This window comes from Bos mutus, chromosome 5, assembly GCF_027580195.1.
Source record: "Bos mutus isolate GX-2022 chromosome 5, NWIPB_WYAK_1.1, whole genome shotgun sequence".
NCBI lineage: Eukaryota > Metazoa > Chordata > Mammalia > Artiodactyla > Bovidae > Bos > Bos mutus.
This window is the reverse complement of record NC_091621.1, coordinates 107,563,564-107,576,026: the sequence shown is the minus strand read 5'-3', so window position 1 is coordinate 107,576,026 and position 12,463 is coordinate 107,563,564. Positions and strand designations below refer to the sequence as shown.

The 12,463-nt window shown below is 57.1% G+C and overlaps 1 protein-coding gene across 1 annotated transcript in view; it reads left to right on the top strand.

The window, feature by feature from the left end:
• ACO2 (aconitase 2) overlaps positions 1–12,463 on the top strand; it is a 49,207-nt gene that overhangs the window by 35,308 nt on the left and 1,436 nt on the right. Inside the window, exons 5-16 of the mRNA XM_005909434.3 lie at positions 2,977–3,135; positions 3,366–3,516; positions 4,814–4,918; positions 5,830–5,921; positions 6,885–6,990; positions 8,130–8,287; positions 8,420–8,493; positions 9,102–9,213; positions 10,273–10,395; positions 10,593–10,748; positions 11,574–11,765; positions 12,140–12,272. Of these exons, the coding sequence (XP_005909496.1) occupies positions 2,977–3,135; positions 3,366–3,516; positions 4,814–4,918; positions 5,830–5,921; positions 6,885–6,990; positions 8,130–8,287; positions 8,420–8,493; positions 9,102–9,213; positions 10,273–10,395; positions 10,593–10,748; positions 11,574–11,765; positions 12,140–12,272 (1,561 nt within the window). The remainder of the gene's footprint in view (positions 1–2,976; positions 3,136–3,365; positions 3,517–4,813; positions 4,919–5,829; positions 5,922–6,884; positions 6,991–8,129; positions 8,288–8,419; positions 8,494–9,101; positions 9,214–10,272; positions 10,396–10,592; positions 10,749–11,573; positions 11,766–12,139; positions 12,273–12,463) is intronic.

The following is a 12,463-nucleotide window of genomic DNA, read 5'->3' as shown; positions in this document are numbered from 1 at the left end:
GAATGATTTAATCTCCTTGCCCAGGGACATCCGGCTCACCGATTGTGGAGTCAGGCTCCTGCGAACATCCGGGCAGCCTGGCCCTGGGGCCCGTGCTCTGCCCGCTCTGTGGTCTCCTATCACACCAGGGGCTCATCCCCTCTCAGTGCAGGGGGTGCCCCTCAGAGTCTGTGGCCACTTGCTAGAGTTCTGGAGGGGGAGGTACCACAAGTCATGTGGCCACATCAGCCAGGAGCTCTTCTGGGTCTCCCCAGGAGTGAATATTCTCTTGATAGGAGAATATCGTGTGTGTGTGTGAGTGTGAGTGTGTGTTTCTGGAGAGATAGTTGATTAGCTTTCATCAGAGGTGTCTGTTCAGGACTGCTGAATGGCGTGCGGGGTGTGCGCTGGTGTGTGTTCATCTGCCCTCCATCCTGTGTGTGAAACCTGCCTCTTTGTACCTTCCCAAGGTGACCCTTCTCCCCACCTCCAGCCTAGGCCTCACTTCCAGATGCGCTGAGTCAGGCTGTAACCCAACCCTGCCTGGGCTCCCACACCGCCCCACTCAGAAACTAGAGCCCACAGATCACCGCTCTGCCCTTTCAAACCCTCTCCCTTGCCAGGAAGGGGCTCCCCGCGAATGGCAGGTCACATTGGTCTGCAGGGGCCAGGAGGCCTCTCTCAGCGGCAGGGTAAGGGAGTCTGGTGGACCCAAACTTGGCTTTTTGTCAAGGGGACCCCAGTCCAAGCGTCCCGCATTCCCCGAGTGCAGATGCCCAGGCCTTTTTGGGAGCTTTTGGGCCTAGGTTTTTAAAAAGAAAGTTCCTAGGGACTGTGCGATCTCTGTACAGCTTTCCTCTTCTTCCCCCCTCTCCCCCATGTTAGGCAGCTTCAATCCGCCATGTCCACAACAAACCTTAGTCCTTTCCCTCTGCCTCGAATGCCCTGGCTGATCCCTCCTCCACCGTGCTGCTTCCTGGTTCCCCCTGTGCAGCCCTGGCCCTCCGGTGCCCAGCACTGGGGGTCTCTGTGACCCTGTGGGACCCTTCGCTTTACGACCACAGAGTGTGCCGCGTGCCCTGTGGGGACCGGGCCTGTGGCTTGTTTACTCCACTCAGCTCTGGGCCCGCGGCCAGGTCAGTGCAGAATAGGTCCTCAGTGCGTGTGGCTCCTGCAGATAGATGCTGCATTTCCAGTTTTATGTTCTCAGTGTTAGTCCAGCCTAAAAATACACTTCTTGCCCACCACACCCCCACCTGCCTAACCGAATGCAGCTGACCGCTGAGGTCGCTGTCACAACCAGCTTCTTTGTGATGCTTTCTGCAGTCCTCCGGTCTGCGCCGACCACTCCTTTCTGGATGTGGACCATGTTCACAGTCTACACTGTGTGGTCATAATGAATTCTGTGTGTCTGGTCTTCATGGAGCAGGCTTTTACAACCTTGAGTTTTGGAAATTAACTAACTAGTTTTAAATCTTTGTATTGGCTGAGGATAGGAGGACTGGAGAAGTGAAACAGGTAAACAGTGTTCTTTGCAACAGTTGATTTTGTTAGGGATTCCCTCCTTGTTGGCCTCTTCTCCCAGCCAGCTGGCTCATTTCTGGGGAAGGAACCAGGTCTTCTAACTTCCCGCATTCCCAAGAGGCGAGACCCCTCAAACCTTGCTCAGTCTGCTGAGCAAATGCCTCGCCCGAGGCAGAGGCCCTGGGATTTCTGTAATATTCCAGGGAACCTGCCCACCTTTCAGTTGGTCTTGACAATTCATAAGAGCCTTTCACCGCTCTGATCTCACTTAGCGTCCCCGACATCCATAATATGTGTGTTTTGAGACACAAGTCCATATGACGGTGAGCCACAGGACCTCAGGTGAAGGCTTTTGGCTGCAAAATAAGACTGCCTCTCCCAGGCATTATTGCAGCTTGCTGCTGCTGCTGCTAAGTCGCTTCAGCTGTGTCCAACTCAGTGTGACCCCATAGACAGCAGCCCACCAGGCTCCGCCATCCCTAGGATTCTCCAGGCAAGAACACTGGAGTGGGTTGCCATTTCCTTCTCCAATGCATAAAAGTGAAAGTGAAGTCGCTGAGTCGTCTCCGACTCTTTGCGACCCCATGGACTGCAGCCCACCAGGCTCCTCTGTCCATGGGATTTTCCAGGCAAGAGTACTGGAGTGGGGTGCCATCGCCTTCTCCGATTACAGCTTGAGGGACATGCTCCCATCACATCCTCATGGTGACCCAGTGAGGACTGCACTACTGTCAGCTGCTCTACAGATGGGAAGCAGAGGCTTGGAGAGAAGTGCATTGCCTGGGGCCCACAGCAGGGTGGTGGGGCCAGAACTGAGGCCCAAACATGGTTCCCTTTGGCCGCAGCTCTCCTTGGGCAACCCCGCAGCCTCAGTGTGTCCAGCACCTCAGGTGGTGGGCGGGGCTGCTCTGGGATTGCTGCCCCTGTGGCTGCATCAGGTATCTTGGGGGGAAATGCTCACTGCCACCTCCTCCCTCCCCTGTGCTGGAGCCAGGCCATGGAAGATTGTCCGCTCTCTGGAGAAGCCAGATAAGCACACTCGACACATCCACCACGTGAGGCAGAGAGTGTTATCGGAAGCACCTTTGATCAGTCAGCATTGTCCCCGGGCTTGTCCCAGGACACACTCTTGTATCCCAGGTCGTCTGGTTCTCACCACCATCCTGGGGTCGGGATGGTGCAGCCATTCTTAATACTGTGCTAACAGATGAGGAAACTGAGGTCCAGGGAGGCCGTTACTAGTCCAAGTCATACAATCAGGAACTTCCAGAGCTGTTCCTGAGCCCAAGCTACCAGTCTCCCAGGTTGCTGGCTCATCTAGGCTACACTGGAGAGGCCCCATGCAGGAGGCGTGCCTAGGACTAACTCAGTGGCCCAGTGTTGGCAGGGGGCAGTCTTGCAGACCCCACTGGAGCGCTAAGCTCCTTTCTCTGCTAAGGGCTTTTAAACAGAAGACCTTGGATTCTTTTTCAGATCATTCTGGAAAACTATGCATACCCTGGGGTTCTTCTGATTGGCACTGATTCCCACACCCCTAATGGCGGTGGCCTGGGAGGCATCTGCATTGGAGTCGGGGGTGCTGATGCCGTGGACGTCATGGCTGGGATCCCCTGGGAGTTGAAGTGCCCCAAGGTGAGAAGTGGGGAGGGGCTTGTGTTGGGGTGGCAGCAGAGGGGTGGTTGGTGAGGCGAGTAGGAGATGTGGGACCCACAAGAGCTGAGAGCATAGGTCAGGCTCAGCTCTCTCTGGGAAGGAGGCAGGGAGAAATAAGCCCGAGTGAGAATTCCAGCAGGTGGATTCCTGGTTCGAACGTGGCGTGTGACACAAGGGCCTGTGCCTGCTTTCTTGCCCCACCTACTCAGGTGATTGGCGTGAAGCTGACAGGCTCCCTCTCTGGCTGGACCTCACCTAAAGATGTGATCCTGAAGGTGGCGGGTATCCTCACAGTGAAAGGTGGCACGGGCGCCATCGTGGAGTACCACGGGCCTGGAGTAGACTCCATCTCCTGCACCGGTGAGGACGGCGGCCGCGGGCGTGCTCCCAGCCTTTGCGGGCCCATGGGCCTGTGGCTGAGCTGTAGACGCAGTGGCTGGCCTGCCCATGAGGCTCTGGCCAGTCAGTTTGGGAACTTGCAATGGGCTCTTAGAGGTAGAGGGGAGGTTGTCTAATCCAGGCCCTTCATTTAATGGGACGCTGGGGCCCTTTGAGGATGGCGGGTCCCTTCCCTGTGGCCACACAGAGTTAGGGGCTGAGCCAGTGTGGCCATGGCCATGGACTGCCTTGACTGATCCAGAAGAATCCACAGAAGGTGGAGGTGGTGGGCGGGGACACAGAGCAGCCCCATTCTCACACTCTCCCTTGCCTGGAGTCAGAGCCTCACTTCTTTTGGGTTAGAGCCCATCACCTGTTAGTCTCTAAGACCAGGTGGGAGCCAGCCCCCTCCCTACTCATCACTCCTGGTGATCTGGCCTCAATGCCTGGGCCCTCAGAAATCCAAGTAGAGTTGGAATGAGCCTTAGAGGTGGTTCAGTTCAGACTTCCCTGCCTGCCTCAGTTCCACAGCACCCCCACAGAACTGGAGTTCAGCCGGCGCTTGTATCCCTCCAGTGCTGCAGGGCTCACTCCTGTAAGTAGCCCTTACTGCTGATGGACGTTCTGTTAGGACGTTGGCAACAAGCACAGACCCATGTCCCAGCAACACCATGGGGCTGGAGTGCTGGTTGCAGTTAAGACGTCTGTAACCTCCCCAGTTCCGTGGGCGTCTCTGTGGTCCAGGCCGTAGACGTCATTCCAGTATTATAGCTGGAAAACCCCAGGCCCAGAAACATTTCCACCGTGGTGTGGCTGAAAGCACGTGGGCCTGCCCATCAAGCAGGCAGACAGACCCAGTCCCGAAGGCCTTTGCTGGCATTTGCTTTATGGCATGACCGTGGACCTCTCTGAGTCGGTTCCCTCACCTGCAAATGGACACAGCAACAGCTGGGCGGTCTGGCCAGGTCAGCTCTCATCACATGGTGGCCATCTAGTCTGCTGAGCAGGCAGCCAGGCCCGGAATTGGAGCTCTGCTCGTAGGGCTAGAATCTTGTGTTCTTCTCCCCGTATCCAGCAGCCACCCTGACAGCCGGGACACTGGGCTCCAGCCCCATGGCCTCTCTTTCCTGGCCCTCCTTTTAATCCTGAACCACAAGGGCAGTGAGAGCGAGGGAAGAAGTGATGCCAGCTCCCTGGTGCAAAGATATGTGTGCACCTCTAGCAGGTGTGGGGGCCTTGCCCAGCTGCTCAGCCGGCCCTGTGGGTTCTCTCTCTACAGGCATGGCGACCATCTGCAACATGGGTGCAGAAATCGGGGCCACCACTTCGGTGTTCCCTTACAACCACAGGATGAAGAAATACCTGAGCAAGACAGGCCGGGCAGGTGAGCCGGTGGGGGTTCTAATGCCCGCGTCTCTGAACTGACTTCAGGGCTCTGAGAAGCCCCTGGAAGTCTGTGAGAGCTTATGTGTGTGACTGCTCCTGAGTGGGCTTTTGTAGCTCTCATCAGCTTCTCAGAGGCTCTGGCCTCTCAGCGTGAAACATCATGGCTCAGGGATTTAGTTCCCCTGAACGAGCATCCTTGGGATTTAGTTCCCCCCCGCAAACGGCGTCTGAATTCGGTTCTTCTTGGTCTGGTCCCTGGCGCCCTCTATGGGAAGCTCTGTAAATGACATGTATTTGCTTCTGTTTGTAATTTCTACTCTAGCAGGGAAGGAGGAAAATCATTTGGTGCAAGAACCAGTTTCTCAGCCTCCCCCAACAACTTCCCTGAGCTTAGCTTCTTTGAAACCCAGAGTTGGAAATGGGGCCTGGGGAGAGCTTGCTGGGTCTTCTGAAGGGAGGCGACTGGTGGAGCCAGAGGCTGGGGGACCTGGGGAGAGCTTGTCACTTTGTTTCCAAGCTCTCTGTACACAGAATCCTGCCTGGAAGACTCTTCCTTTAGTTATCAAGTAACTTCTCCTCTAAAATTCAGTGCTTCTCCTCTCCCTGACTCTGAACCCCAAGTCAGTGCCCGTCCTCAGTGTCCCCACGTTCCTGTGCCTCTCTCGTGTTATGTTGTAACTTCTGGCTCACTGAGAGCGCCTTCACTAGACTGTGAATTCCTCGAGGGCAGGGACTGTGTCCTCTGCTGTTGTTTTGTTCCTTTGTTTGCCCAGTCAGTGCCCAGGGCCCGGTGTGTGTGGCAGATGCTGGGTAACTGGTTCTGAGGGATGGATGGATGGATGGATGGATGGAGTCTTGTGACCAATTTCTGTCTTACATGCTTCAGTCTCCCTCCCTTGTTGATTTCAGATATTGCCAACCTTGCTGATGAATTCAAGGATCACTTGGTACCTGACTCTGGCTGCCATTATGACCAACTGATTGAAATTAACCTCAGTGAGGTGAGGCAGGGCATTGGTTCTAGGGAGTTTCTGAGGGTGGGGGTTGTTCAGGCGCCATCTGGAGACTTCTGGTGGGCCTCAGGGAGAGCTTGGGCAGGTCCCTGGCTGCACACCCAGCAAGGCTCTTGAGTTTTGGTTCCCCAGCTGGTCATTCAGAAACATTCAGTTTGCCCCTGCCTCAGCTCTCGGAGAAGCCAAGATTTTACCCTTGAGCTTGCTTTGTTGTGAGAATTCAGAGGGCAGGGCCCAAGATTCCAAGCCCGACCCTGGTGCCCTGAGACCTGTAGATCAGGGTAGCATTTGGAAGGCCAGAGGAAGGATGGGCTGGAGGAACCAAAGTAGCAGAACAGAGCAGCCGAGGGTTTGGGCCCTGAAGCCAACCTGCACAAGTTCAAATTCTGACTCTGCCACTTAAGCTTGTGACCTTACTTAAGGTCACTATGGGCCTCACTTCATCATGTGTAAAACCCGAGGCAGTCATGGGAACTGAATGAGCTAATTCATGTAACAACTGTTGCTGATATTTATTGAGGGCTAATTGGGTGCCAGGCACTTCAGTCAGTGCTTCACGTTGGTGATAAGTAGCATCACGTATAAAATGTCTGGCCTCCAGATTCCAGAAGCACCACCTCACTGGAGATAACGGGCTGAGGGAGCCGGCAGCCTTGATTCATCCCATGCCTCTGCTGTCTCCAAGCTCGTGACCTTGGGCAAGGCAGGCAGCTCTGCCATCTGCAGGCGGGAGATAATGACCTTGGGGGTTGGAGGGCTCCAGGAGCGGGTGCATGGACAGTGCCCGCTGTTCGGGCCCTTCCTGGGATGAGGTGTGAGCTGTAGAACGAGAGCTGGCCTCCCAGGCCCACCATGATTGGGCGAGCAGAAGCCAGGCCACCTCGAAGGAGAGAGGTGTCACACACCAAGCTGAGTTCCTCCCCACTCCCGCCCCCACCTCTTTTGCTTCAGCTGAAGCCGCACATCAATGGGCCCTTTACCCCTGACCTGGCTCACCCTGTGGCAGAAGTGGGCAGTGTGGCAGAGAAGGAGGGGTGGCCCTTGGACATCCGAGTTGGTGAGTACCCCCACCCCCAATCCCAGAGCCAGCAGGTCCGCCCAGGGCTGTGGACCATCGCCCGTGCTTACCGTGGGGCCCTCCTGAATGGTTCAGGCACTTTCTGAAATAGTTTTTTTTTCCCTCCACAGCTTCTTAAAGAAATTACTTTTTCTTGGTATAAAAGAAATATGTATCAGTGTAGAGACTATTGACAAGAATTTTAAAACAGCCTCAATCTCCACCCTCAGCCAGAACCAGCTCTTTGTACATGCCCATACTGATGTGTGTAAATTTTGTTGTACAAACATTTCCTCTTTGAACCACCATGCCTGACTTGACTTGACGTGCTTTACACACACACACTGGCATGTCGGTATCACTGGTGTCATCTTTTTGTGAAGCACGTGAACCCCAGTGGCCTGAGAGTGAATCTGACCCTGCCCCTTCACTGCTGGGTGACCGTGGGCTCGTTGCTTCGCCCCCTGTACCTCGGTTCCCCAGCTGTGAAGTGGGGGTGATACGGTTAAACTTGCTGGGAGGGGGGACGTGTTGAGGGCTGGCGAGAGCTTCCGACGGCGCCTAGCATGAGGCGCTGCCCAGTGTGTGCAGCCTTACTAGTTGACGTAAATAAAAAGAAGTCTTTTGGTAACTTAATAATTAGAAAATAAATCACTGAACTGGTAAGACAGACTGTCTCTCTCTATAGACAGTGTGATGTCATCCAGTCTTTATTGGCTTTTTGAATAACTATGATAGACTTCTTTAAAAGAATTCTTTTCTTCCTGATTATAAAACCAAGTAGAAAGCCAGAGAACACTACAAAGTATAAAAGAAAATGGGCCTCTAGGTCCTTGCCCAGCAGTGGTCCCTGTCCGTAGTGTAGTGGGGGCCCTCCAGTGTGTGTCCACACACAGACTCTGTTCACTCTGAGACAGTGGGTTATACGCTGCCAAGGGTGTTCAGCGTCGTGCTCAGTCGCCACAGTTTCTCTTAAGTGTCTGGGTTGAGAGGATAGACAGCGAGATAGGTTGCTTCCAACTTCTGTCTGTTGGGAGCAGGGTCGGGGAACCCTTGACTGGATGTGGATCGTTTGCAGTCGGGCGGAGCTCTGGTCACTCTCCTCCTGACGGTCCATCCCCCCACCCACGATGCACCAGGTCTGATTGGCAGCTGTACCAACTCCAGCTATGAAGACATGGGCCGCTCCGCAGCCGTGGCCAAGCAGGCGCTGGCCCACGGACTCCAGTGCAAATCCCAGTTCACCATCACCCCAGGCTCGGAGCAGATCCGCGCCACCATCGAGCGGGATGGCTATGTGAGTGCCCGTGCGCCGTGCCCCAGCTCCCCCACCCCTCTGCTGAGGAACGTGGCTGCAGGGCAGATCTGGTGCCCTGGGGTTCCCGCCAGCCTGCCCCTGACCACTCCCCGTCCTCTCTCCCCACTGCAGGCACAGATCCTGAGGGATGTGGGTGGCATCGTCCTGGCCAATGCCTGCGGGCCCTGCATTGGCCAATGGGACAGGTGAGAAGCACAGGGTTTTTTTTTAATGTATTTTTTAAAATTAATTTTTTTTTAATCAAAGGATAATTGCTTTACAGAATTTTGTTGTTTTCTGCCAAAGAAGCACAGTTTTGTAGGATGGCCCCTTGTGTTCTGGGGTCCAGAGCCCCAGATGTTGAGGGGAGATGCCCTTGGGGTGGAGCTTCCAGGGCTGTAGGATATTAGAAGACTTTTCCAGGCAGGACTAGAAAGTTGGGCTGGAGGTAAAGAGGAAGAGTCCCCCGCAGTGCTGAGTGGCTGCCTGCCCAAAGCCTGGGGAGTGGGAAGAAGCCAGGGAGGCCTCATCCTAACGCACATGGTGGGGGGCTTAGATGGACCCTCCTGAAAGGACGCCATAGCCCCGGTCAGGGATCCCTGGCCTTGGTCTGGCCTCTTGTCTTAACGTGTGGCTTCTAACAAACCTCAGTGATGGCTGCGGTTCCCTCCTGCTCCATGGGTGTGAGTCGAGTCCCAGGAGGAGGTGACCATTTCCAGGTCTTTCCATTTCCCCCTCCTCTGCCATGAGCTCGGCAGGTCAGGCCAGCTGATAAGGCCAGATGTCCCTAACTGTGTCCCCTTTGACCTGGCAGGAAGGACATCAAGAAGGGGGAGAAGAACACCATCGTCACCTCCTACAACAGGAACTTCACAGGCCGCAACGACGCAAATCCTGAGACCCACGCCTTCGTCACGTCCCCAGAGGTGAGGCTCCGCCCTAACCCAGGATGGCCTCTGGGGGCCCTGCCCTGGCCAGTCAGGGGGGTGGGGGCCCCGCAGGGCTGCTGAAGGAAGGTTGGCATCACAGGGCCAGGAGTTGTTAGAGCAGAAACCAAGAGCCACAGGCCTTGCCAACCCCAGGCATCGAGCTCCCTGGGTGTGCCCTGCCTGGCTCCCCTCAGCCCCAGGAGTGTGAGGTTTTGTTAGAGTCACCACTGGAGACAGAAGGCAGTCCTGCCTCCACCCGGCCACATGGGCCAGATCCTCAGTGCCCTGGGGTCCAGTTGGTGACCCGTGAACAACACAGGAGGCACCTGCACTGCCCGAGCCAGGAGGGAGGCCGTGCTGTCACGAGGAACAGTCAGTGAGCTGCATGCTCTGGGCACTCAGTGCTTGTCCACACACAGCCAGTCTTCTGTGACTTGTTTTTCCTGCGCTGGGTCTTTGTTGCGGTACGCAGGCTTTGCTCTAGTTGCAGCAAACGGGTCACTCCTGTTGCTTGTTGGGTTTCTCACCGCAGCGACTTTTTCTGCAGAGCATGGGCTCCAGGGTGCAAGGGCTCAGTAACTGTGGTACACGGACTTAGCTGCCCCACGGCACATGGAATCTTCTTGGACCAGGGATCAAACCCATGTCACCTCCTTTGGCAGGGGGATTCTTAACTAGTGAACCACTAGGGAAACCCATGACTTGGTTTTTTAAATGAGCATTCCAGAAATACTTCAGTGAAGAAATGGCCCCCTCCATGTTTTCAATGCTCATGAAGGAATGTCGTCATCATGGGAGCGTTTCTGTGCCAGGGCCTCTCGGGGTCCAGCACTGGCCCTGCCCAAGGAGGCGCTGAGGTCCAGGCCCGGGGCAGTAGAGGTGGGTGCGTGAGTCCTCTGCAGGCCCTGGTCCCAGAGACATTGCCGCAGCTCCTGCCTGCCAGGGGAGAATCTGGAATTTCCCGGTTCCACCTCAGTTCCACCTTAGACTTCTGCTGAAGTAAAGGGATGGGCGGGGAGTTTGGTGCGAATGACAAACTGGCCACCTCCATTCCAGATTGTCACAGCCCTGGCCATTGCTGGCACCCTCAAGTTCAACCCAGAGACTGACTTCCTGACGGGCAAGGACGGCAAGAAGTTCAAGCTGGAGGCTCCAGACGCAGATGAGCTTCCTCGAGCGGTGAGCAGGCACGGCCTCTGCCTCCCGTCCTGCGGGCCCACCTCGGCTTGGGGCTCAGGGCCGCTGAGATGCTTCCGGCCCAGGAGGGGCACTCGCCGGGACGGGGAGCTTGGCGCACCGGGAGCTTGCCTGCCACGGGAGCATGTCCACGTGGGACTGAGGGCTTGACACCCAACCTGCCCTGTCGCCTGCTACAGGAGTTCGACCCCGGACAGGACACCTACCAGCACCCCCCCAAGGACAGCAGTGGGCAGCAGGTGGACGTGAGTCCCACCAGCCAGCGCCTGCAGCTCCTGGAGCCTTTCGACAAGTGGGACGGCCGAGACCTGGAGGACCTGCAGATCCTCATCAAGGTCAGCGGCTCGGGGACGCGCGAACAGCCCTGCTGCCAGGGCACCCTCCCCTGATGGGCAGGAGGGCCCAGGAAACCACACAAGCCCCCACGGACCCTGGGGAGGACATGGTCAGGAGTCAGGCGGGGGCAGGAAGGGAGGTTTGGCTGTGGGGGAGTGAGGGGATCTGTGTCCCCCATTCTGCTGCCCTGTGCCAGGCCAGCTGCTCACGGGCCTCCGGGTGTAGGCAGTGAATGCAGCGTTAGGAGGGCAGGGTGGGCACCGTGACCCTCACAGCAAGCCTCTGTGCACTGGGCTTGACTGGACAGGCTCTGGCCCCGTTGATTCCTAGTCCCGTGGTTGAGCATCGGGTAGGGCCTGTGCCTGGGAGCTGAGCTGACCGGCCAGAGGCCTTGGAGCCATGCCACACAGGCACTGTACTGTTTACTGCGGGGTCTGCAGGCAGTGACATAGCCACCGTTAAGCCCACATGGTAGACAAAACTGATCAGTCACCAGGCAGAACCCAGACACATCCTCGGGCTTGTCTGTCCCTGGCATGAATCTGCAGGTGGTTTCCCAACCTGGGCATCTCCTACCTAGGGGCCTCGGGCTGAAGGGCGAGTGAGCAATCACACGGGTCCTCCGTGCGTGGCTCTGCCCCTTGAGGGGCGGGGGACAGCCTTGCCTGAACCCTCTTGGCCAGAGCGTGGTGACGCCAAGACTGCAACCCGTGTCAGAGCCTGACCTGCTTCTTCTGTCCCCACCGCCTACCTCCAGAGGGCCTGTCCGTCCACCACTCAGAGCCCACACCCCGACCTCTGTTCTCTCTGCTCACCCACCCAAGGTCAAAGGGAAGTGTACCACCGACCACATCTCGGCTGCTGGTCCCTGGCTCAAGTTCCGTGGGCACCTGGACAACATCTCCAACAACCTGCTCATTGGCGCCATCAACGTGGAAAACGGCAAGGCCAACTCCGTGCGCAATGCCGTCACCCAGGAGTTCGGTCCTGTCCCTGACACCGCCCGCTACTACAAGGTGGGGCAGAGCTGGCGCTTGCTGGTGGCCAGGTCGGCACTCCCGCTCGGGGAACGGGACGTCCACACTTGCAGCTGTGCAGTGGAATGGGGTCCCAGTGTCGAGGCGGCCCCATGTGCCCTGAGCTCTGGGTCACACAAGGGTGGGTCACACCTTCCCAGGCCCTGTGGACAGCCAGGCCCTGTCTCATCCTGTCTTCTGAGGGTCTGGCTGGGGCTGGATTCAGCTCTAACTTCCCTTGTCCTTGGGGTGCAGGTGAGGCGGGGGGCTCTGGCCTCTTGACCTGTGAGCCATAGGAGGCCTGAGGGCTGAGCAGGAGGTGGGCCAGTGCCACCCTCTCCCTCATAAATTCACTCCTTACTCACCCCTGACAGAAACACGGCATCCGGTGGGTGGTGATTGGAGATGAAAACTATGGTGAGGGCTCGAGCCGGGAGCACGCAGCCCTGGAGCCTCGCCACCTTGGGGGCCGGGCCATCATCACCAAGAGCTTTGCCAGGATCCACGGTGAGCAGGAGCCCGGTCCCAGCCCCGCCCGCCTCCCCTCACTGGCAGCCCAGGGTCACCCGGCCCGCAGAGCCTGGCGGGGCTGGAGCCACGTGGCCGGTCTCCAGGGTGTGTCCACAGAGACCCCACAGCTCCCAGGCCTCCAGCCTCTGCCCCTTCTGGTTTGTCTGTTCTGACACCGCAGCTCCCCA